This window comes from Cariama cristata, unplaced genomic scaffold, assembly GCF_000690535.1.
Source record: "Cariama cristata isolate BGI_N322 unplaced genomic scaffold, ASM69053v1 scaffold17869, whole genome shotgun sequence".
Lineage (NCBI taxonomy): Eukaryota > Metazoa > Chordata > Aves > Cariamiformes > Cariamidae > Cariama > Cariama cristata.
In genome coordinates this window covers 1-24,870 of record NW_009635435.1, presented here as the reverse complement: position 1 = coordinate 24,870, position 24,870 = coordinate 1, and the positions used below count along the sequence as shown (strand labels likewise).

At 36.5% G+C, this 24,870-nt stretch overlaps 2 protein-coding genes across 2 annotated transcripts; one reads left to right on the top strand and one right to left on the bottom strand.

Moving 5' to 3' along the window:
- Positions 1 to 106: 106 nt before the first annotated feature.
- On the top strand, positions 107 to 9,228 carry TTC14 (tetratricopeptide repeat domain 14; the record flags this gene model as incomplete). Its single annotated transcript, XM_009707552.1, has 11 exons — positions 107 to 228; positions 494 to 693; positions 1,081 to 1,165; positions 1,250 to 1,379; positions 2,002 to 2,154; positions 2,808 to 2,879; positions 4,220 to 4,339; positions 4,423 to 4,545; positions 5,248 to 5,365; positions 7,368 to 7,477; positions 7,953 to 9,228. Coding segments are annotated over 11 exons (2,191 nt in total), but the record flags the coding sequence as incomplete, so codon positions are not given.
- Positions 9,229 to 10,361: 1,133 nt separating this feature from the next.
- Positions 10,362 to 21,511, bottom strand: CCDC39 (coiled-coil domain containing 39; the record flags this gene model as incomplete). The annotated part of the gene is made up of 11 exons (XM_009707550.1): positions 10,362 to 10,524; positions 11,178 to 11,266; positions 11,473 to 11,652; positions 11,796 to 11,936; positions 13,237 to 13,343; positions 14,532 to 14,691; positions 16,020 to 16,143; positions 17,437 to 17,645; positions 18,965 to 19,102; positions 20,435 to 20,599; positions 21,317 to 21,511. Coding segments are annotated over 11 exons (1,671 nt in total), but the record flags the coding sequence as incomplete, so codon positions are not given.
- Between the last annotated feature and the right edge of the window lie 3,359 nt (positions 21,512 to 24,870).

The following is a 24,870-nucleotide window of genomic DNA, read 5'->3' as shown; positions in this document are numbered from 1 at the left end:
ACCCGCCGGCCGCCTGGTGAGGGGCGCCGAGGCGATGCGGTCGAGGGGAGCGAGCGAGCCGTGAGGGGGCCGCTGGGTGTTTCTCACCGGGTTCTCCTTCCCCTAGGAAAGAGAGGGCGAGCATTGACACCGAGATAAAGCGCTTCATTGCCAAAAAAGCTGATCTCCTTTTTGCTCACTCGTGGAAACCCAATGGACCTCTCTCTGACACGATCGAAGAAAATGAAGGTAAGGCTGCTCACGGGTGAGGGCGGCTTCTCGGGTAAGGTGTCACTCGAACGCCCGCTGGGTACTGTAAGGGCACTGCTCCTAAATTGGCAGTATTTTAAAAAACAGGGTGAAATATTTCGCTATTGCCTTTTATAGGCTGTGCACAGACTTCCTGTTAGTACAAATAAGTCAGATTTTAACGTGTTTTGCTATCGTGAAATATTTTGTATTTCTAGGCTGTAACTTGGTTGTTTCATAACTGTGAATGTCTCGTGTGTTGCAGAGTATTATGCTGTTATGCCTCCCCTGGAACGGTTCATGGATGTTCCCAGGGAAGACAGGAGAGAATTATTTTTTCGAGACATCGAACGTGGTGATATTGTGATTGGGAGGATTACTTCTATTCGTGAATTTGGCTTTTTCATGGTGTTGATTTGTCTGGGAAGTGGTGTCATACGGGAAATTTCAGATTTAGAAATCACTGTAAGATACAGCTTTGATCAATATTTTATTCTTGATGAGTAATAACGTTTTAATGTATTAGTTGCTGCTTGCATTGCTTAGTGGAGTGGTATGTGTAAAAGTGAAGCTGAACTTTGGGATGGTGGGTGGTATCTGAATTTGTCAACAGCTGATGATGCTTTGCTGAGCTAGCGAATGCTGCTTTTTATCACCCGTACTCAATATTTATTATTTTTGAGTTGAAAGGTTCATCATTTATGGATGCATAAACTTTCATTTGACCCAAGCCATACTTTTAACTGTCACAGCTGTGACGTGCATTAAGATTAAACTAATCTGGCTTAATCTTGGGGAGAAAAAAAAATCTTTTGGTTTTGTTTATGATAATCCTATTTTTTTCTGTTGCAGGCTCTTTGTCCTTTGAGAGATGTGCCTTCTCAAAGCAACCATGGAGATCCTTTATCTTATTATCAAACTGGAGACCTTATTCGAGGCAAGTAGCTGCCAAAGTTGTCAGGAATCTGTTTGTTTTCGTTTTGAGACGTTTCTGTAACTTTATCTTTTATTGTTTCTATAGCTGCAATCAAGGACATTGATCGTTATCATGAGAAGCTGACGGTGTCACTTTACAGCTCAGCTCTTCCACCCAACCTTTCCAGTACAAAACTAGGGGTAGTTACTTCCGATGACTTCCCATTACATTATAGGTAAGTGCTATTCAACTGTACTTGCTTGGCGTGTCTGAAGAGCATCTTTGACAGACTGGTTTTTAAACTTGTTGTGGGTGTTTCTGATTTAATTGGATGATTGAACAACTTTTTGTTGTTCATCTCTTTAATGTGCGTGTTTCTGGATACATTAGGTGTGGTTGATCTTTTAGTATCTTACTCAAAATGTAGGGCAAGCAAAAAGCAGAGAAAGGTATCTGTCACTGTGGGACTGTTAACAAAAGACAAAAACCAACAAAAAAACCCACCAAGAAACAAAAACCTTGGGAGACTGGAATATGAAATTCTTAAAATTTTAAAATTACCCTTAGAAGACAGAAGGACACACCTATCTCTGCAATTTTTGTAATGTATCTCTGCAAATTTTGTATGTCCCAGAGATACCTAGGTGGGTGCCAAAATAGATTTCAAAAGCTCGCTTAGACTAAAGCTTATAAGGGTTGCTAAATAGTAGGAAAAATATATGCCTGTAAAAGAGAACAGTTTCTGAGCAGTAATAAATATCAACCTAGGCATTTTTATTTTAAACAGAAGTATCATAAAATGGAGTATAGTGTCTGTGAGGTTGTGTTTGTGTACATTGGTGCTTTTTTTTTTTAAGGCGAAGCATGGAAGTTGCTAATACAGGAGAGACATTTGAAGAGGTTTTGCATCGTTCACCAGGATTCGCTAATCCATCATTAGTTGAATATTTAGCAGAAAAACTAGGACTAAGTGAGTCAAATCCACCGTCTTTGATGCGAAGTCTTCAAATGTAAGTGATTTTTTTATATTGTTCCTATCCTATAGCTTTGTGAAGATTATTCTAATCCATTGAAATAGATTTGTGAGTGGAAGTCCTAGACCACTTATACTTAAACCTTTTTCATTTTGATTTGCATGACTGTAGCTTACACGTCCTTAAATATTTCAAAGCAAACTCATCTGGAGTAAGAAATTTACATTTGAAATTCTGTTGCTCTGAATAAGCAAGAAACCTTATCACACAAAATGTTGGATACTGAATACTTTAGATGTTTAAGTTTTAATGTTTTCTGTGAGATGTTTATTCACAATGTTTGTTTTAGTAATAGAGCTGACCTCTTTAGTAAAATAGGCTCAAATATGTGCAATGATTGATGTTATGAGCCTTACATATGATAGACCCCAAAGCAGGTGTAAATATGGTGTATTTTTGTTAATGTACAGCAGCTCTACTAGTTCAGTTCAGCACTTTTAGAATGGGTTGGGAAAAACTGCATTCAGAAATATGAAAGAACATTCTTGACTAAGGGGGAACAGTAAGACATTGTATAATAATATTTGAGCTTATTTCAACTGCATTATGTACTATGAGTTTAATTTTGTAGCCTCAGAAGGCCAACTTGATGGTTTTGCTCGTGTGTTTGTTTTTTTTTTTCCTTAAAGTAAAAATTTCAGTGAAGAAGATTTTGCACCTGCATTGAGGAAAAAGCAATCTGCATCTTGGGCCTTGAAATGGTATGCAATACTTTTTCTCATCAGAGCTTACTGTTAGGTTACAGGTTATATTTCTTAAAAGAAAATACACATTGAACCAGTTTTCCCACTGCATGTGTAGCGATGTAACAGGAAGACCTTCTTGAAAGTAACCCTAAGTGCCAAGTAGGTACATGATAGATAAATCGTAGAATTGTGATGGTTGGAAGAGACCTCAAAGATCATGAAGTCCAACCTTCTACCCAATGCCACCATGCCCACTAAACCATGTCTTGAAGCGCCACATCTAAAGGTTCGAGATTCAGTTCCAAAGTATGTGTTGGATTTAAGGGAGAATTTCTTAAGAGTACTTATAATATGTTGGCCCATTGTTGAGATGAGAGCAAGATTTGTGACAATACGAAGTACACAGTTTTTCCATTTTGTAATTGGGTGGTGAATGACCTAATATTATTTGTCATGCCATTTAAGCCTCAGACTGTAGATTTAACAAGTGTGCTTGCTATCTTTGAAAAGTTAAATGTAGTTCCCTGTCTGCATTTAGAACAGCACCTGTGGATAGGTGCTGTTGCTTTTATGCTATGCAGTGTATTTGGGCATGCTTACAGGGTGGACAAGGCAGAAGAGAGACTTTACTGCTAAAAATGTCAAATTTTTGTGGAAAAACTCCTCTTGAATCTGCTAGCCAAAAAAAAAAAAGTGAGCGAAGCCTCAGAATTTCTGGTTTCCATGCTAACAAAGCAGTGTTTTTCTTAAAACAGTAGTGTGTTGCAACTTTGATTAATTGCAGGAAAAGTTGCTTATACTGTTAAATATAATATAAATTTTAGTTTTTTAGAAAAGTGTGTAATGAAAAGTTCTGAAATTCAACTCATACTGGTTCTCTTCCAATAAGTTAATCTTTTGGCAAATGTAGAAGAAATGTTCAGGTAATATGAAATATAAAACCTGAAAATACTCGAGTTTGAGATGAACTGATGTCAGTGCGTACGATCTCCACATCTCACCTTGTGTTGTTGGTTTAGGGGTGATTTTTCGCTTTGGATATGATTAAGCCTGTTCTAGTTTAACGGTGATACATCACACGTAGAGTTTTGTGCAGGAAAGTGCTTAAACATTCATTCCATAAATGAAAAACGGTGTAATGTAGTAGCATTGTCTGCAGAAATGCTCTTCAGTGCCTTAAGATTTTGGATTAAAGACAATATATTGCTGTGGAATTATGTCAATATTGCATTAATTTGAAATGCCAGTGTTAAGTACCTGATAACAAGGTCAAGTTTTATTACCTATCACTTGTTTGGAACCATAATTTGTGTGTAATTAACTGTACATAATGTTTTCTAAATATTTTTCTCCAGCGTGAAGGCTGGGGTTGATTATTTTAAGGTTGGGCGCCATGTGGAAGCCATGAATGAGTACAACAAGGCTTTGGAAATTGATCCACAAAATGTTGAAGCTTTGGTAGCACGTGGAGCTCTGTAAGTCTGCTTGTTTCATTGTTTTTTCTACTGTGTGAAAGAGAAACATTACTAAAATCTGTGCAACTTTTCTGTTGTTCTAGGTACGCAACAAAAGGAAGCCTGAACAAAGCCATAGGTGATTTTGAAATTGCTTTAGAAAACTGTCCTAGCCATAGAAATGCAAGAAAGTACCTCTGCCAGACACTTGTGGAAAGAGGCGGGCAGTAAGTGTTGGGGTTGTGTTCTTGTTTGGTTGTTAAATATTTTTCTCATAATTTTTTTTTTTTTTTTTAATACCATTCTAGTTAGGACACAGAATGGCATCTTTCCGTCCTGGCTATGTGTTTAAAAATTAAATAAAAAAAAAAGTCTTTATTGGAAATGTATCTGTTTGTGCAGTTGGTTTATACTTTCTTCTCTGTCCCAGTTAAAATGGTGGCAAAATATTTGAGGTTTAATCCTGGTATCCATTCACTGGTAGGATGCCAGGGTTGCGTAAAGTCTTGTGAAATGTTTGAATGTATTTCAATAGGTTGTGCTTGTTCTGTTTGAATAAAGTATTTGTAACAAAATTACGTTCTCTTACTATACTGAAATAATTGGTTAACCACTGTGACACAAAATTTTACTTTAGAATATTCAGGGAATAGCTTTCTTTTAAGCCCTGTGTTAACATGAGAGAGACAGTACTTTTTGAAATGTCAATTCCAGTTTCAAGAATAGTGTTACTGATGATGATTGGGACGTGATAATGTGTCAGAAATACCATTCTACTTCTTTACAGAGGTGGGCTGAGATGATAGATAGGGTCTTGGAGGGATGCAGTGGTAGTGTCATAGTACAAATAAGAAAGGTAGTCCTAAAAATAAGAAAAAACTGACAAAATCTGTGGCTTAACTGTATATGACTTATCACTTGAATTGTAGGTTGGAAGAGGAAGACAAACTACTGAATGCTGAGAATTATTACAAAAAAGCCTTAAGTTTGGATGAGACTTTTCAGGAAGCTGAAGACGCCTTAACAAAACTCCGTAAGCATATGCAGGTGATTCTTTACTTTCTCTTTGTATAGTGCTGTCACTGATGATAAATGAACATCAAAAATCATATTAAATCTTTTGAACAGGGAGAGTTTAAGTTGATGGTTTGTCTTACTCTCTGCTTCCCTTCTCCACAGTAAATCTTCTATAGTGAGCATTATGGCTGTACCTACCAGAAGAAAGGTACCTCTTGGTGACTCCACTGTTTTGAACAGGATAGTAAAAGAAATGCCAAACTTTTTTTTAGAGCAAAGCCTGTTAACCCTGTCAGCTAAAGCAAGGATAAGAATATTCCATCACACAAGCATGATTAATAATATGAAATGAAAACATTCTGTGAATACATACATGCAAAGTGTAAAACGCTTATGCAAGCCAAATGAACGTTGCATACCATTGTACCGGCCAGATCCTTGCCGTTTGGAGTAATTATGAAAAGACATAGCCAAAGCTAACTCATAGGAAGATCACATGAGAGGGGTAATTTAAAGGAAAACAGCAGGAGGTGGGGGGTTTGAATGTCCTAGCTTTCTCCTCTGCTGTCTCTTTTTGTGTTGGTTTTTTTTTCTCTCGTCTCTTGCACGCAGCATGTTTCCCAGGTGAGCCCTGATGGGTCTCTGTGCTAATCTGAGTTGTCTTTTTTCTTTTATTTACCTACTTTACTTGTTGTCTTCCAGAGAGGATCAAAGAGTAAAATAGAGCACTGAGGAGCAGGCTTGTTTTGTTCTGTGCTTCTGTATGTAAGGAAGGGCATAGACTGGGGTAGATGGCCTTGATGAACACTTCTTCAGTTGGTGGAGCCATAATGCTGACAGGTTGTGTTGAAAGAAGGGGGAAGAGGAGATGGGACAATCTTTTTAATAAAACTGAATTACGTCATAGATAAACCGTTGTATGGTATTTGAGCACTATCCATGTTTGGCTGCTTTAGAAAGAGGCATCAGTCTCAGTTAAAATGATGAAGAATACTCTCAGCAAGTAGGAGATAAATTTTACTCTCCTTTTTAGCATTTTGTTGGTATAATGCGTCATTGATGCAGCAGATATAAAAACACAATGCTGGCTATTTTTGTTGGTTTGCAGAGCCTTAACTGCAATTAAGGGTTTCCTTTATTATCTCTTTCCTTTATTGTCTGTTAAGACGGTGGCTAAGTTTTGAAAACAATAATCAGCCTTTCTGCTCGCTCTGAATATGAATAGAGCTACTCCTTAGGGCTGTAGATGGCAGAAGTCTGATCTCTAACAGACTTCAGTAGTTTAAGGATTATTCATCTGGTGAGATGCTCTTCTGCATTTATTTTGATACCTAAATCTGATACTATCACTGTTGTGCTAGAGTGGCTGAAACAACACTGAAGTTTGTCTTCCTGTAATACTGATTATGTGTTTTTCTCCAATGCATTTTCTTCTGAATTGGACCGTTGTTGCTGCATCTGACATCTGGTGCCGCTCATCACCAACAAACCCTTGGAACATGATTTCTTACGTAAACTATGCATCAAACTGGTCTGTGAAATTGTTACAAAATGGTTTGTATTCAAACATGGCCGACTTGAATACATCTTAAAATGGGTTCTGCCATGTTTTACTTGTAAACTACAATAATGATACTTTCCCTCAACCCTTTGTATCTTTTTTCCTTTTTTTTTTTCTTTTTTCTCCTTTCCTTTTCTTTTCTCCTTGTTGGTAACTTGTGTTTTTCTTGCATATTCTATCTATACCTTTTGGGTCCATGTTTCACGCTGTGCTGGATCACGGGTACCACTGCAATGGCTGGTCAAATATATTTTTTTAATGGAATAAAAACTGCAATATGGTCCTTAATGTAAACCTGATTATCACAATGGCCAATACCGAACTCTTGAACAATATTAATTCCTGATCTGGGAATCCTGGTAAAACATCCCTGGTGTAATTATACATTTGAATGGGGTTGGGGACATGGGGAAAAATACCCATGTTAACACTTCTAATGTAATTTTTTTATGATGCTTGGGTTCAAAAAAGAAATCTTTGGAAATGAGGGAGAAACAAGCTGCCAAAGAAGAGAGACAGAAAGAAAAGAAAGTAGAAACAAGTGCAGAAAAATTGCGTAAGCTCTTAAAAGAAGAAAAAAGGTAACTTTGTTCTATTCAGTATACTGATTACGTGGCAGTAAATGCAGATAAGACTGTGAACAGTCCGTTCCCAAACAGATTGTCCAACAGTAAGCTAGGTTGAACTCCTACCTGGGTAAGCTGCTTTTCCTCCAGAGTTTTTTTGTGTGTAGTGTCCTTTAGTGCGTATGACCTTTAATGGAGATACACATGGAAGAGAAGTTGTTTTAAAAATACTTTGCAATATGAAGTAGTTACAAAGTGTAATGCCACATTAAACTGGGAAAGATGCCTTTTATAACAAACTGTTTGGTGGATTTAACCTTAATTTTTGGTAAAGAAATGGCATTTAAAATTGTCTTGCCAGGTCAGGCTCAGTTTCTTTTCATGCTTTACAGTCCAGTCTCAGCCAAACTCTGGGGATTACAGATTTCTTTCTATATATATTTTTTGCCTGATACTGAAGATAATCTCACAAGTTAATTACATTTTTTAGGTTGAAGAAGAAAAGGAAGGTATCAGCTTCTTCCTCCTCCTCTTCCTCCTCCTCATCATCGAGTGATTCTTCATCAGATGTATCAATTTCTTCTTCCTCCTCTTCCTCTGGTCACAAGAAACGTAGGAAAAAGCATCGGAATAGATCAGAGTCTGCCCACAGCTCCAAAAAATGCTCATCTAGAGCTTCTTCCCATTATAAAGATCAGATTAGGAAAGAAGAGTGGTATTCGCCTCCGGCTGATACCTCTGCTTCCTTTCTTAACCAAAATTTTGAAGTGGAAAAGCTGCTGGAAAGGCAGGACAGCTTAGTGTGTCCAAAAACAGAGGTAAAAGAGAAAGACAGACACTGGTCTTTTTCGAGGACTTCAGGTGATGATGAAGACACTTTTGGAGGTAGGTCTGAAGATTCAAGAGATTCTTACAGTAGCTCCAGAACTCTGCCAAGTAGTAGCAAAACTGAAAAATATGGCAAAACAGATAGATTTTTCTCCAGTTGGAGGGGTTCTTCAGGTTCATATCATAAGTCAGATGATAAACCCAGGATGCGTTATTTTAGGAAATTCGAAAGGGACATAGAGGGGAGAAAAGAGCAGTTTAAAAAACACAGCTCCGGTCAAGACAGGTATTATATGTCTCCAGCAGGGTCTGACTATTCTGGCAAGTCGGTGGGAAAGTACAGATTGTATTCTAGCACCTGCTTACGTGAAGGTGATAAAAGTTACGATAGTGATAGGCATGCGTTAAGTCAGCATAAAAATGAAAGCGAGTATAAGAATAGGAAAAGAAGTTATGAGGAGACTAATGAAACAAAGGAACCAGATGAGGAAACGTCTTTAAATGGTACAGCACAAACAGAAGGTGGCATTAAAAGAAACCTGCCCCAGAACTTAGTTAACATATTCAATCAAATAGCTGAGTTCGAGAGGGAAAAAGGAAGTAAGCAAAAGAAACAGTAAAGTACCTAAGAAAACACTATTCTGATAAGTGTAGTTAAATGAACTTTTGCCTGAGTATCTCTTCAGGAAATGCGTATGAAGAGTGATAGAAAGGCAGGGTTTGCTCTGTCTTGCAGAGTGTCAAAGAATTCTTTAAAGATTGTATGGTGGAAAGAGATGCAAGGCTATCTTACATAAAAGTTATTATTTAAAGCCCGAGTTTCCTGTGCTCTTAATTTGGGGTGTGCCTGTACAATATTCTCTCTCTGATGGGTTGAAATACTTTGATAGCCCTGGACTGTAGTTAGCTGTAACTCACATCAAATACGCACTTTAACAGCAGATGAGTCGTCTTTGGTTTTTCTCATCCCCTGGGGTACTATTGACTGTTAATATTTTTGTATCAAACTTCCAGGTATAGAAAGGGGTTAACCGAGTGAAAGTCATGTGCCATCAATGTATATAGCTCATTTGATCATTAAATTTTCTTAATTTTTCTTAGTTTTGTGTCTTGATTTTTTTTTTTTTGGTTGATGGTGCCAGGATGTTTCATACATGCTGCTTGAGGGAATGGAACCCCTCAGTGTCTATGAAGGCAAGTGTATTGCAGCGTTTAATGTCATGAAACAGGTTCTCTAAGTAATGTAAAAAACCCCACCTGAAGTAGAAGAGGAGAAAGTTTTAAAACAGTGTTTATTGTCTAGGTAAGTTCAAGTGTAGGCCTCTTGTTTGTGTTTTTTTTTGTTGTTGTTAAGTGTTTGCTTTACAAGTAGCTTGAAGGCAGCGGTTGCGTTGCTGTGGACAAAGTTCTGCTCTGTTTACAATGAGATCTTCAAAGCTGGATGACAGAAGATGCTAAGGAGCTCTAGTATCTGGCAGACTACACAATACCAATTGTACTGCAGCTGCAAGTTTTCCAAGTAATTCCATAGACAATAGGTCAGTTGCAAAAAGGGTACTCTGTAATTTTGAATAGAAAAAGTAGTTTTACTGACTTTAATCATATACTGTCATCGTTCAGTTAAGTATTGATGAGGGATGACTATTTGATTAATAGTCAAGGTTGATCTTGATGTGAAGTGTACGTTTTCTTTCCTGGGTTGTTGCGATGTAATCTAAAACTATTTTAACAGCAACAAAAGTAACAGTTTACAAAAAGGAATGGCTTTAACATAACTCTCCTTTTCATAATAAGAAAAGTGAATTAATGGCTTCTGAAGGGTTTTGCAGCTCTTTAGTTCTCCAACAGCAAAACAAGAGTAATTTTAAGGTTAATTTATTTTATTACATATGCTTAACATTTCTCCTAGATAATTTATTGCATACTGTAGAAGAAAGTTAAAACATGCATTTCTGATAGAAGTTAATGCTAAGATTGCCAATATACCTTGATCAATAAGTTAAGTTAGACATTAATCAATTCAGAAGCCTTACCTAGTGTGAAGCCTTTACTATGGCCTTCAAAAGATTACTTAAGCCTTTTTTTTGCATTTACCAATACCAGAGGTGCTAGCTCTGCTGGATGGCTGTGAACCCACAGCAGCTGCTTTTGCAGGAGTGTTGATAGGCAAGCTCAGATCTATGACTTTGAGTGATGAAGTTTGACCAGAGCCTGAACTTGTGCTTTTGCAGGATCTGAAAGACAAAAATTTACTCATCAGTATACAGAATCCCCATACTATAGCTAAAATAGAGCTTCTCGTGGTGGCCTACAATAAAGCCACCCAGCAGCAGTGTTGATTCTAGGCAAGACCCCCTACCAAAATGTCTGCAGACATTGCCACTAATAGCTTAAGTAAGCTGTGGGAATGTTAGATCATAACTGCTCCAGTACGTTACGTGCACTGTTAGTTTTATATATGTTGAACAGAGGGGAATAGGGTATCGGTAAAAGCATACGTGTCTGTCTGCCCTATTTAATTAGGAAAGGGAGCTCACACTAAGGAGTGCAAAATATGGCTGGAGCTCAAACTTGAGCTTTTATAATGTGAAACCACTTTAATTAGAGCACAGTTAGCAAAAGTAGATGTAATTATTCTGTAATTACTGTTTTATTTTAAACTGTGATGGATGCTGAAGTGAACTTAATTGTGTGCTAGAGAAATCTAGTAAATTTAAAGGTGGGATGGTATAAGGAGAAAGTTTTTATAGAGTGTTCAGGAACTAGAAACAAGATTGAGAAGACCTTCAGGAGTGAGGAATTCTGTCATTTAGGGACTAATTTTGCTGGTTTAAACTTTTTAAAAAACAAAAACAAAAACAACAAAAAAAACATTGCTAGCACTTACCTGGTAGAAGCTAGTGAGCTTTGTGTGGATGGTGATCGAGAACTTTGACTACCACCAGCAGAAGCAATTGTAGGAAGCTCTAAATTGGACTAGAAAATTTGGAAAGGAAAAAAAAGTTGACCTAATGGTTGTATAATAGGACTGGGTATATCGGGAGGGTTTATAAGATGAACACTTTCCTCTTTTACTGTAAGTACCGTTTATAGCTGAATTTAGGCATCGCCCTTGAAGGACACTCAGGAGTAGACTACAGCTATCAGTCAAGATTTTGGTGGCAGTTAACTGGAAAGCTCACCTGGTGAAAGTACATTTGAAAGGGTGTAGTTAAATCAGGATTTGCTTTTAGAACATCAGCTAACAATTTGTCAATAGTTCTCTTGAAGCTTTTCAGTTCGCGAAGATCAATGTCTCTTTCTTCCTGTGTTTCTGTTTTAGTTTTCTTCAGAGACTGAATTTCTCTGGATAACCTGGAACACTTTTAACAAACATTTTTGAGGCATTGCTATTATGGAAATGCAACACTTTTTCAGAAACCTGCTAAGTTTAACTTCTGTGGTTTTAACCATACTGCTATCTATCATGATAAAGGTAGAAGTTGTCATTAATGAATGTACAAACCTGTTTTATAGCCCTTTCTAGTTTTGGCTTCTGTTCTTCTATGTCTTTGTTCAGCTGCAAAATAAGAGCTTGTTTTTCCTTCTTTTGCTCTTGGAAGAGGGCCTCCTGCTTCAGTACTATATCAATTTTTGTTTCCATGCTCTGTAAATTCATTTGAACAGTAGTTTTAGTTTCTAAAGCAGTTCTGATATCCTTTCACTTCCAGTACTTGGTGAAAGTGTCTGTTATCACTACTACTTGTTTCTAAGTGTAACTCAAGCAATTAGTTCTAATGATAACTCAAAACTTTCTGACTGTCAGACTGTTTAGTGGATAAATACCTGGATGAAGAGACCACCAGGTAATTTACATATCTTAAAGAAATTATTTTAAAGGTACTATTAATGAAGTTATAAGTTTTATGTATTTTCAGATGTGCCTCTGAGCAGTGTCTACAAATGATTTACTTGGCACAGTACCAACTTAGCAGAGCAAGCTATCCTAAGAAAAATAACATTGTTCCCTGTGTGAAGAGATGGATAACTTTGACTGGAATGAATAAAATCAGCTCTGTTTTTTTAAAAAATAAGGCAGGAATTATATCCTCATTATATCCTCATTATATCCTAGGACTTACTCCCTGATGAAGATATGTGTCCCTCTTTAATTTCAGAGATGTTATTTCTTAAGGTATATGTCCTATGGTGGTAGCATAAGCAACAGGAATGGCGGTTGACCTGTAGCCAGTGACTCAGGGCTTAGAATAATCATGTGGGATGCAACAGGGTGCCTTTGATTAAAATGTCCTATGTCAGAGTTAAGTGTTGTTCTTTCTCAAGGGCCAAGTGGGCTTTTTGATAACAAGGGGAACCAAGAGTAAGTCCTTGATAGTCCTAAAGCTATCCTTTACCTGCATGTAGTGCTCAACCTGCTACAATAGCAGTCAGCTAGCTTTCTTGAGCTAAATTAATACTGTTTAAACTGAAGCACCCTGACTGCTGATAAACTAGAATACGTTCTCCTAGAAAAATCCTGGGATGCAGATGCCAGAGGACATAGGGTATGTGGATTTTAATCTCTGCAGTACTGGACAGGATGACATGATATAGTGGGCTATGCTACACAAAAATGTAATTGCTTGCTTGGATGCCAGAACAGAGCATCTGTCAGTGTGCATCTGGGATTTTGAAACTTCCAGCTGTATGGGACTAAAAAGCCTGAAGTTTCATTGTGATTCAAGAAAATTCAAATAAGCACTCAATTTTTGAAAGGAGAAGTAGAGCATTCTAAAAAATCATGTCCATTCATACAATGCATAGGCTGTGAAAGAATGGGCAAAAATTTGTCCCCGAGCTTCCCATTCTTTCAGTAGGATGGCTCACACGCATTTAGCTACGTGCTGCAGCCTTGTCTGTTTGACTGTATTTTATTTTATTTATTATATCTTTTGCTTGTACTTTACCTGGAGGTTTTCCTGAAGTTCCTTGATCTGTCGTCTTTTGTATTTGTATTTTTCATCAGCAGCCCTTTTTTCCTCCTCTAGTTTCAGTTTTTCCTCATATTCCTCACCTGTGATGCCAAACAATGAGGCAGCATTATTGCTGGACAGGCAGGCTATACAACTCAATTTTTCACTTTAAAATAAGTTGCACTTTCAAGTAACTGCATCACAGAGTATGACTATATTAGTGTTCGCAGTATGACAGAGACCTCAAGGTTTAAGTGGGTTTTTTAATACACTGCTACTAATTCTAAATCACTGTGAAAAAGTGACTGGCTTCATGAGAGAGAAGGATGTAAGAGTTACTGTTTCCAGAGCCAGCAGAGAGCTGATTACTGAAGAATAATCAAATAGTTTCTAGAATTAAGTTTATGTAATTTCTCATGGTGATGTTTTTTATACGCTAAACAAAGCAAGTTCCACTGATGGAGAGCAAGCTTACAGAGTCTTAAGTGGCAACAGAAGCAGCAGATGAAGGTACTGTCCAGAATTCTGAGGAATTTCCAGTATCAAAAAACTTGCAGTTAGGTAGTACATATTTTAAAATCTGCTGACACTACACTAAAATAGTGCAGTTCAAGTTTTACCCTTCCTCACCATTTTCCCCAGATGACAGGTTACTACTTTTTTTCCCCTCCCTTCCATATGAAAAATCAGAGAATGATGGTGTAGCAAAAGGATCAGTCTCCATCGCTAGAGTACAGCTTGCCTGTATAGTTGCTCCAGGTACAGTTTTGTGCCCAAGCTGGCTCTGTCTGCCACAAGAAGGCCGGCAGTGACACAGCTTGTCCTGCTGCTGGAATGCAAATTAGTAGCTGTGTGTGATGCCACACTACAGAGAAAGTAGTGCTGCTTGTACTGTGCAAAGTTTATCTGCTAGTATCCACTAGACCTATGTACTTCAGTGGGCACACCCTACTCCCAGTAATGGCTTTATTTTACCCCAGTAATTGTCTTTATGTTATGCCTCTTCTGACTGTTCCTACTTGTGACTATTTACAAAATTTATGTAGGCTTAGAGATTTTTCACGTAAATCAAAGAACGTCAATATTAGGTAATTACACCTTACTGCACTTTCTTCTCTGCTCATTCTGCTGAACTATCCACAGTAGCGTGTGAATTACACTCGCTTTTGCTAGTATCAGTTTAGTCTCTGTGATTCATTCTTTTGTGCCACGGAATTTTCCCACTGTATACCTGAGTTACACCATCATCTGTAACTCACACAACAAATAGAAATTTCTATTTTACATACTTGTCTCAGTGACTTCCTTGAAAGAGTTTCGGTAATTGCTGTTGCAGTTATTAAGTATGCACAAAGTGTTTTCCAGAGCTACAATTTCCTTTTCAGCTTTGCAGATCTTTGCATCTAAATCATCACCTTCACGTTGAAGTGTTTCCTTTTCCTGTGCAGCCTGAAAATGAAACTGGTATCTTTAGGTGACTGCATGCATACTGAAAATATTAGGACAATTATACAGAAAAAAAAAATACCTGCAATATTTAGGGGTTAAAATCCTAGGTAGATGCGGGGCTTATCTGTGTTGTCATGCTTGAACTGAGATTTGAGTTACTAGGTAACTGGGAGCAGTAGTTATTTACAGTGTTGGAAGTTCTTTGAGGTGTTTCATCCATGTGCATTTCATTATAGGTATCTGCCTGTCCATCTAAGCTCGCAAAGTCGTGATTAGCAGTATCGACACTGTGTACAAAGCAGTTCCCATGCTTTGCACTGCTGATGTGAACTGCAGCACATGCTTCACATCTATTTCCTTTGCCCACAAAATCCGAGTAAGAGTTGAGATTGTACATTATACAAAACCACTGAGAGAGCATTAAAAGTCATCCAGTTTGTCTGGGAATTACTCACTTAAAAGTCTTCATTTACCTGATCAGTGAGATTTTAGAAAAAAAGCCATCTGGTGAAGGGAATTATTTTCTACGGCCCATCAGAAGATACAGTGAAAAATCTCCATAGTTGTAGAGGGTATATAATAGCCACAGTGACCACAAGGGTTTTACTGTGGGTCTTCTGGTGTGCTGGATCTCATCATTAAGAAAAATACGGACTTCAGAGCCAAAATTGCAGCTAGAAGCATTTTGCTTTAAAAGGAAGTCAGAGAATTTGTGGCTATCAGAAATAACAAATTCTTGTTCCAGAATTGGGGTATTGCATTATAGATAAAGACTTTTTTTTTTTTCCCCAGAGAATTTGTGGCTATCAGAAATAACAGATTCTTGTTCCAGAATCGGGGTATTGCATTATAGATAAAGACTGATTTTTATTTTTTTTTCCCCTCCAGTGAAAAGCTGTAGTATGCAGAGGTGACTGATAAAAGGGGAAAGTTGACATTCTTAAAGGTATAGATGCCATATGGTAAAATAAAAACCTAAAAATAATTCTGAAACGTAGAAGAATTTACGTGAGATTCAGATAAACTTGGTTTCAGTTTATTGTGGATTACCACATGACCAGTACTTCTTGTGTCTTTGTAAATTAATGAACACTGAAGTGAAAATTTTCAAACTGCTCAAAATTAAGGCTCCACTGACATTAGGACCAACCACAGAGATTCTGGTGAAATTGCTGTATCATTTAAATAACCAACAGTCTCAGATAACGTAAAACAATTACATTGAAAGTAACCAGTAGGCAAGGAGGTTGTCTTAGTTAATTTACTAGAGCCCAGGGAAATCTATAGCTTAAATACTTGAATTATGATGAATTATGTTAATAAAATACCTTAATTACATAGTAGGCATGAGTTTTCTCCTCTTCTCCTTCAGGTGGCATCATGACAACAGTAAGGATTTCATATCTGCATCTCAGTTTATCAATTTTATTTAGACGATCTTGAAATTCAGCACTGATTTATTTTGGGGAAAAAATAAATGGGTTGAGAAAGTATTTGTCTGGCAGTGTTTTGTGGGCAGTTCTTGCTATAGCAGTTTAAATTGCTGGTGTTACTCTAGCAGTCTGCCCGTGTACCAGGAGGCAGGCAGGGCAGCAGTTGTGCTGCTACTGCTTTTTCTTGTTTTCTGTGTTCTCCCAACCACAGTCATCCGTTTCTCTGGTTACCTATGCTTCTCCTGCAGTTCTCAACTGAGTCAAATTTTATTTTCATATTCCAGATCACTGCCTTCTGGGAGGCTGTGCCACAGTCCTTCCTGAAAATTTTTAAAGGTTTGGCATTTAAATCCTACAGCTGCACCAGCTGCCACCTGCTGATACTGTCTTAATATTGCCACAACTTGATGAGCATAAGCAACAGTAGGCAACAACCCCAAATCAAATTACATGGAAGTATCAATTAGCTGTGTAATTATCAAAAGGAAGAAAGCCACCCAGCCTGCACTCTCAGTGAGCAGTTAAGCTTCAGTCACACTAAATCACTTTAATTTCCTATTGTGTGGGGTGTGGTTAGCAGAGGAGTGAATAAAAAGCCTGCCAGATTTCAGCAGTTCAGCTGCTGAAGTGTTGATTTTTGGCTGGTTGTAGGTAACTGGGATTTCAGAGCTAAAACTGTCCCAGATACTTTGCACTAATTGTTATACAAGGGAAAAGTTATTTCATAAGTGGTTGCTTTACAAGAGGATACATACATAATTCAGAAGATATAGTTTTGTTACACATAATGGAGAGCTTATTTGTTGAAAAGTACCCAAAAACACCCAAAACCACCCAAACCCAAAAAAACCCAAAATATACAGACTTCCTGTATGAGTCAAAGAAATTACAGTTTTATCAAGCAGTTGGGAATCTTTAAAAGCAACTTTTCTATTTTAAATACTTTGTCCTACTTCCAGACATGATTTCACATTTCCTGATTATTTTGAAAAATGCAGGGTCACACACATGACATTTACTTTAAAAAAGATGTCTGCAACTGAGGTTTCCTCTCAGTACTGTAGAGGATCTTCACTGCCAGGATAAACAGTGATCTTTTGTTCACCAAGTGGTTAAAGCTGTAAGCCGAACTTCAGAGAAGGGATCTCTTGCTAGCCTCAACTGTCTCGCTATGTAAATTCAAACAAGATGCAGTTCATCTTCAATTTCTTTAATTGGTAAAATTGGGTAAAATGCTGCTTTTTCAGTAAGTCCCCATATATAAAATGCACTTGGTAAAAGTTACAAGTTTAGTTTGTATAAGAAGAGTTACCTTATGCGTTGCCGTTCCTGATCCACAAGTCTTATCTGGGAATCCAGCATTGCCTTATGAATCTTAATTTCCTCAGTTCTTTCTGCTATGGCTTTCTTTAACTCCAATTTTTGTCTTTCCAGTGTTAGAACTTTCTCTGTCTTATTACACAGTGTATCTTGAAGACGGTTCAATTCTAGTTTTAAGAGATTATCTTCGACCATCATCTCCTAATAAATACCAAAAAGGTCTCAAAGAAAGCATTGGTTTTAATTAAGATTGTTTATAACAGTTAATAATTTTTAATAAAGCATCCATTATTTTATCTTAAATATATAGATGACTGTAAGAGTAATTTTGCTCTGCATTGAAAAATGTTCTCACTTTCTCATTTGCTAACAGTTTACGTGGTGAGTGCGACAGGGGTAGGTTGTTTCATGAATGGTTTTATACAAATTCATCAGACTTTCCAACTCAGACTGAGTTATAGGTTGTTAGACTTTTCCATATACAGCTTACTTTCAGTTTAGGTGGTTTCAAAGAAATTAAGCAGACCTTACAAGGAACTTTCTGAAGCAGTTAATATCTCACTTGAACCATTATAACTATCTTGGAATATGTTCTAGATTCTGTAGGTCTACAAGTCATGTTGTGTATGTAAATTTCCTCATATAACCACAGCTTACGAAAAGCAGCAAGTAGTGAACTTCATTAGCATGCAAACACTTTGAATCATTTTAAAAAACTTCTTATGGATCCCAAACTCTGTACCATTTTTTCCTCTGAGTTCTTCTATGCCATCAGCTTCTTTTTTTTCTTCCTTTGAATTTCATCCCCAAATAAATGTTCCAGGTTAGGAAAAGAGAGTTTTCATTGAAGAGCAAGCACACCAGTTAAGTCAACAGCAAGACTGCTATCCCCTGTATTGTTCTGCTACCTTAGTGCTTCCTTTAGGAAGGCTAGAGCTTATTCCAGGAAAAAATGTGCAGTAGTTAGAGGACTGGGAACTGTTTTTTTCTGTTTATCAGAATATGGTGAGAGGGACTTCCATTTCATTTCTAATTCCTTACATTGGAATATAGATAGATCCACACCATCTGCTGGAAGAAATCTCACAATTTAATAACAAAGCTGTACCAAACTTACTAGTTGGCATCACATTGAGAATAAAAATACAGTGCTAGGTAAAGATGTCCTTGAACAGTAAATACATTTTCTGTTTTAAAGGCAATTGTTTCTCAGAAAAAAAACCACACACTGACCAGGTGGGTATTGTGGTATAAGTAATGTGTGATTAAATTGATAACCCAAACAAACTGTGGTACACAGAGGAGAAGCAACACTTTGCTTAGTAAGATAATAGTGATGAAAATTACTTCAAAGTTTGGGAAGGAAGGTGTAAGTCAAGAAGGTACAAAGAGGGTTCTTACAGATATAATGATGTAGCACTGTGGCAGGCAGACAACAGCCTTCAGATCAAGTCATGAGTTCATGTGTTTTAAAAACCTAACATGTCCTGTATTAGTAAAGCTGAAAAATAATACTGTACCTGCTTAGTGGCTTTAGCTTTTTTTAACTCCTGATCTGATCTCTCATTGAAAAGATTTAGTTCATTTATCTTGGTCATCATACCACTTGTTTCTTCTCTGGTCTTATCCACTGCTCTCTTGATGAAATGGACATCACTCTGTTTCCAAATAAGTTATATTTCGTTTATTTCAGTGAATGTAGGCTGCAACAAAAGCTACCCATTAATTTTAAATGAGATATTTTTTAAGTTCTGGAACCAGGAACCATCATCATCTTGTGTCTATATGCTGCTCTGCAAACAGTGCCTAGAGCATGCAGAGTGCTGTTGCAATATTAATGTCATTGCCTGTTTTATTTGGAGTGAAGTAATTGTTACTTATACAATATAGATCTTTCAGCCAATAAGGCAATTCTAATATAATCATGTCTTTTGGTCTAGATTTAAAAAAAAAAAAAAATCTCCTGGTGTGTCTCACCATGACTTTGATATTGTAGTTCATCTTCATAAAACCATCTCTCTCTGACAATACTCCAGAATAGGAATAAATTCCTGGAGGTGTGTTTCAATATTTGATGATACTCACTGCCTACATTTTGAATCTCCTCAATACTGTGTGTGCACCTCCTCAAAGTGTGAGCACCAGTCACTCAGCATTAAATCTTATTATTGCATGGATCTCCAGTTAAAGGGCTCTCCTATAAGCAGTTTCTTCCCCTCACTAAATTGATTAAATTTTTTCTCAACTATCACTTTGAGAAACCAGTTGTGATGTTTTATTAGAAACCTGACTTTTGTCTTTGTATGGTTTCTCTTGGAAAAGCGGTTTCTAAATATGCTAAAATGTAGCTGGTTCATAAACAAATAGGTTTCTTATAAAAATAAATTATAAATTGGCTACAGAATAACTGACTGGTTCATCTCTACAAGAAAGGTAAGTGCATTTTTAGAGAATTAATGATGGTGACTGGATAGTGGAAAACCAGAGAACAAGCATGTATATGCAAAATTCTCACATGGGAATAAAGACAGAAGAATAGTATTTCTGAATTACTTATCAGGATGGGGTCAACTAACGCAAATACTGTCCCTTCAATTCTGTAATGTTACCTTGTACAATTTTAAATGCAACTGTACATTTTATCAAAAATATAAAAGTAAGTAGTAGCATCACAGAATAATATTCTTCTATTTTTACATGGTCCTAACGATAAACTCAGACATTTCCAAACAGTCAGTCACATCTTAAAGTGAAAGCTAAGTTTGCCTTTACAACATTTCCATGCTTGTCTTCATGCTAAGGTGTCTCAGTTGTGCACTAATGACCTATTTTTCTGGACAGTACAGGGAACATACGAAGTTTTCCACAGGGGGTACACAAAGTTCAGATATCTTTTAGTCTAATACCACATTATTAAGACGACCCAGTCTACTTAAATCACTGAGGTTTCTAGATGTTACATAGTCAACCTGATGTTCTAAGGAAGTTACCTGAAGTTTCTTATGCTGTGCATGTAAAATATCATATGCATTTTTCTTTTCTTCTAAGCTTTTCTTAAGTTCAGCAACTTTTGCTTCCAAAACTTGTTTTTCATCTGCATTAACCTCCCCTTCTAACCGTGACAGCCGTCTCTGTACTTGCTGAATATAAAAATCCTGTTTAAAATAATTTTTTAAGAGAATTAATAGTCTGAGATAAGCAATTAAAGCCTTCCTATAAAGCTAAAATACTGGATATAAATTTGGATCTAAATGTTGGCTTTAGGACAGTCACCCATTTAAGCTATTGTTTTTCTAATAATTTATGGCTTATAGACCTCATTAGCAAAATATTCTTAGATGACTGATGTGCAGTGATGGTTCAGGAGTAATCTTCTAGAAAAGTAACAAAGCATACTCAGCGCAGTCTGCTGTAGGGGGGCTTACAGTGGAGTTGCCATCTTGCTGTTACCAGTGGATGCTGATATAAAAGAGCAAATTTTCAAAGTGGTGCATAGGAAATATGCACGAAATCCAATTAGTAAATAACATGATTTTGGCATGTACCTCTTGTATTGCTTTAAAAATTTACCCTGAGGTATCTGTGGTTCAGAGGGATCAAAGTAAAGAACTGATTTGAGAAATTAGTGGGAAAAGCAGCAGATAAAAAAAAAAATTAAATACACAAGTGCACAATGTAGGTGATACTATAACCAGTTTCACTTATTTCAATTTTATCTGTACACCTAGAGACAGAAATAAATGCAGGCTTCAAATTATACTGTATGGCATTTCAAAAATGGTAAGATACTGACAAAGATTACAGAACTCAAGAAATTTACTCTCATTAAACCCAAGAAACAATCATAGTATGAAAGTACATTAACATTTTACCTGGTTATATATTAATTCTTGTTGTTTTAATGCATCTGCATCAAGTCTGTGCAGTCGACTCTTAAGATTTTTAAGTGATGTTTGACTTCCCTCAATTTCTGCTAGAACACACTTCTCCTTATCCTTCTGCACCTTTAACTCTTGAGTCTTCTTCAAAAGTAGTTCTTTTAACTGGTTGATTTCTGTTTCTTTTTCCTGGTGACAAATTAAACATTACGTAATAAGAAGTAATTAATCACATCAAAAGTAATTTCTGACAAATTACCTTTATTAATCATATATAGGAAGATTTAAAAATTTCAATACTATATCCATTAATATGAACATGGCATTTCATAGGTCTTCAAAATGGCTGGCAAGAAAAGTATTTGACTTAAACAGAAAGTAATTTATTTTTTTTTAATTTGGATCCTACCCTACTATTACATGACCTTATTTTTCCATTATGGGAGTGCTACTCTTTTCAGCCTTTCAGAAAACTAATTTCCTGTCATCCTTTCAAAAAACACCTCCTTGCTTCCAGTATATGTGAATATTTGGATAAATATAATACAAAGCTTTTCAATGGTTTATTAAAACTTCTAATTCAGTGTGTATGCACATGTATGTACATATGTGTGTTTAAGCTGGAATAATTTTGTTTGAAAAATTAGTTACACATGTTAAAATCACTTCCTTATTCTCAGAGATAAGTTGCCACTAACACCTAAATCAGTGTAGGAGATGAGGTTTTAGTAGGGTCTGTTACAGTAAGACAATGCTGAACATTGCAGGTAACCTGAAATGTACTGAAAACAAACAAAATTGAGATTATTTTCTTTTTATAACCCTAACAAGGAAGACAACTTTATTCTTTCCCTCCCTCCTAGCACCCCCCCACCCAAACAACCAAAGACCTTCCAAAGCTCAGGCCATTCAGCATGCTAGTTTCCTGTAAGGTACATCTCTAAAAGAAGTGATGCAACATCACAATCCTGTTCTGAAAGACTCATTTACATTTAGCTCAAGTCTGGTACCGACTTTGAAGATGCACATTTAAATTAATACAGCAAAACACCATAGAATTCACTTTCCTATATTGATTAAAAATGTGCTTATTCTTGATTTTATAAGTATACATTGTGAAATTTGCTTGTGAACCACCTTGCTGGCTTTAATAACGGCAAAAGATAACTTAGCTCCTTCTCTAAGAGTCCATAATCACATTCTACCAAGCAGAATTATTTTTTTTTTTGTAGTTGAACCTGCTGAAAGTGCAATTCCAAATCCAAAATTCAGGAAGTAAAAAGCAGGTGTAACTTTAATATGATGTCGTTATGGCCTGTAGCATTTTACACTGATGTCAGCGGGCTTTGGATCATGCCTGAACAAAGGAATTTAATTTCAGAAGTAAACTGGTTTTATGCATGTGCCCAACTCTGAGCTGTATTTCTGAAGCTAATGGCAATGATGAATTCATCTACTAAAACCAGATCATGATTTGACCTTCATTTAGTAATCTCTCTTGCATATCTAAATTCATTTATTTAATAGAAATTGTTTCTCTCCCTTTAAGTGAGGTTGTTAACAGAGGTAAGATATTCAATGAGCTTCACTGTGCAACAGTGTTTTGCCACAGACTGAAGAGAGAGAAGTATCACAGAACTAAAGTGCAAAATGGTGACATTTCATCCACATTGTTCCTGTAAATATCTCTTCACAGTAAATTAATAGATGCAGCAAATAGCCCTGTGTGTCTAATGGTGATGGAAAGCACGCTTCTGACTAATACATTCCAGACATTGTTCAAGAACAGTTCATCCTAGTTAAAATACTACCCTGAAGCTGTGGAGCTGCCAAGCTCAATGTCATCTTAGGTTATCCGTCACAGACGCAAGTAAAGAAACCCTGCTAATGGTTTAGCCACCCTGGTAACAGTCTTAAGGGGAAGCAAATAATGTTTTCATTTTAATGAAATGTTATATCATTACAACTTGTTTTCATATTATCTGAAAAACTAAACCAGTAAGGCCTGTAATTTAAGAAACTATAAAGGAAAGACATCCCCTCTCTAGTTTCTGTAAGTATATTTAAAATGTATAGTTAATGCCTGTGGAGTTAAAAGTTTGAAAAAATAACAATCTACTGCAAGGGATTATTTCACATGCATGCTACAGGAAACACAAAATAGGAAAAAAAAGTATACAGTGGTATGCACAGATACAGCTTTGTTGTCACTTGTGTGGCAACACCTGCTGTCATGTTAATTTAACCTGGTCATTTTACAGTAAAGAAAGCTTCAGCATATCCAATACTCAATTGTCCAGCAAAATGTAAAAAAATATTTGTATCAAGTTCAGTCAGAGGCTAAGTAGTAAAATACTTTAAGAGAATTACTAGCAAAATGACAAAACAGTAGAAACATTGTCTGAAATGCAGGAAAGTTCAGACAATTGCATTAGAACATTGCCTTTATTCAAAAACCCTTTGCAGTTCAAGAGATAATAATGAATTAGGATATTTTTTATTCCTATATTTAATTTGCCACATAAGAAGTGGGTTTTGAAATAAAAAAAAAGTATTATTAGAGATGTTAAAGAAAACAGTCACCATATTACAGCTTGTACATGGCACTTCCCAGATCAACATCTTTATTCATCATGAAAATGAAATCTCAAGTGAGCCAGTAATTATTTAATAGTCCACAACAAGTTAGATGTATCAGAGTATCCTATAGTGGAATTAAAATAATGAAGAGGAGACTTGGCCAGTCAAATCTGGCCAAGTTTTCAAACTTTCAAACTTTTAACTCCACAGGCATTAACTATACATTTTAAATATACTTACAGAAACTAGAGAGGGGATGTCTTTCCTTTATAGTTTCTTAAATTACAGGCCTTACTGGTTTAGTTTTTCAGATAATATGAAAACAAATTAAAAGATTTCAAAATCTTTTCTAATCCCCGTTTGCCACAATCATAGCTCTTTGCAGGTTTATAAGTTTTGGTGGTATGGTACTAAAGCCAAGAAGTCTTCAGTGGTAATGTTACTGAAAAGTCATCCTGACAAGATTCTCACTCTTTAACAATCTTATTGATGGGAAACTGATATTGATGGGACCCTTGCTCCTCAGCAGCCCATAAAACAGAATGTTTAGAGACAAACTCCCGAAAGAGCTAAGCAAAATACAAGATTTTGACATTTTCCAGTATTGTTACAAAGCAGAAGCAAAGCATTACTATATCTTTATAACAAAATTTGCCACGTTCCAGTAAATAACCTATTTCAATCAAGCCAAGAAGTTGTAAGTAGCTTTTAGCTTATGTCAGAGGTAAATCCCCGGTTCAGTACACCGATGCAGTCAGAATACTGGTTTTATATCTGATCTGTACAGTGACAGTTCCAGTATCGTATGTTAATATGTGAGGACACCATCTTCTGAATTAGTAGGACTACTTCAGAGTTTTCCCAACACAGATACTGATGAATATCTACATGCACGTTACTTCATCTGATGAAACAGCTACATGTCATATCAACACTTACATTCTATTTCAATCCATAATTTTTTTTTT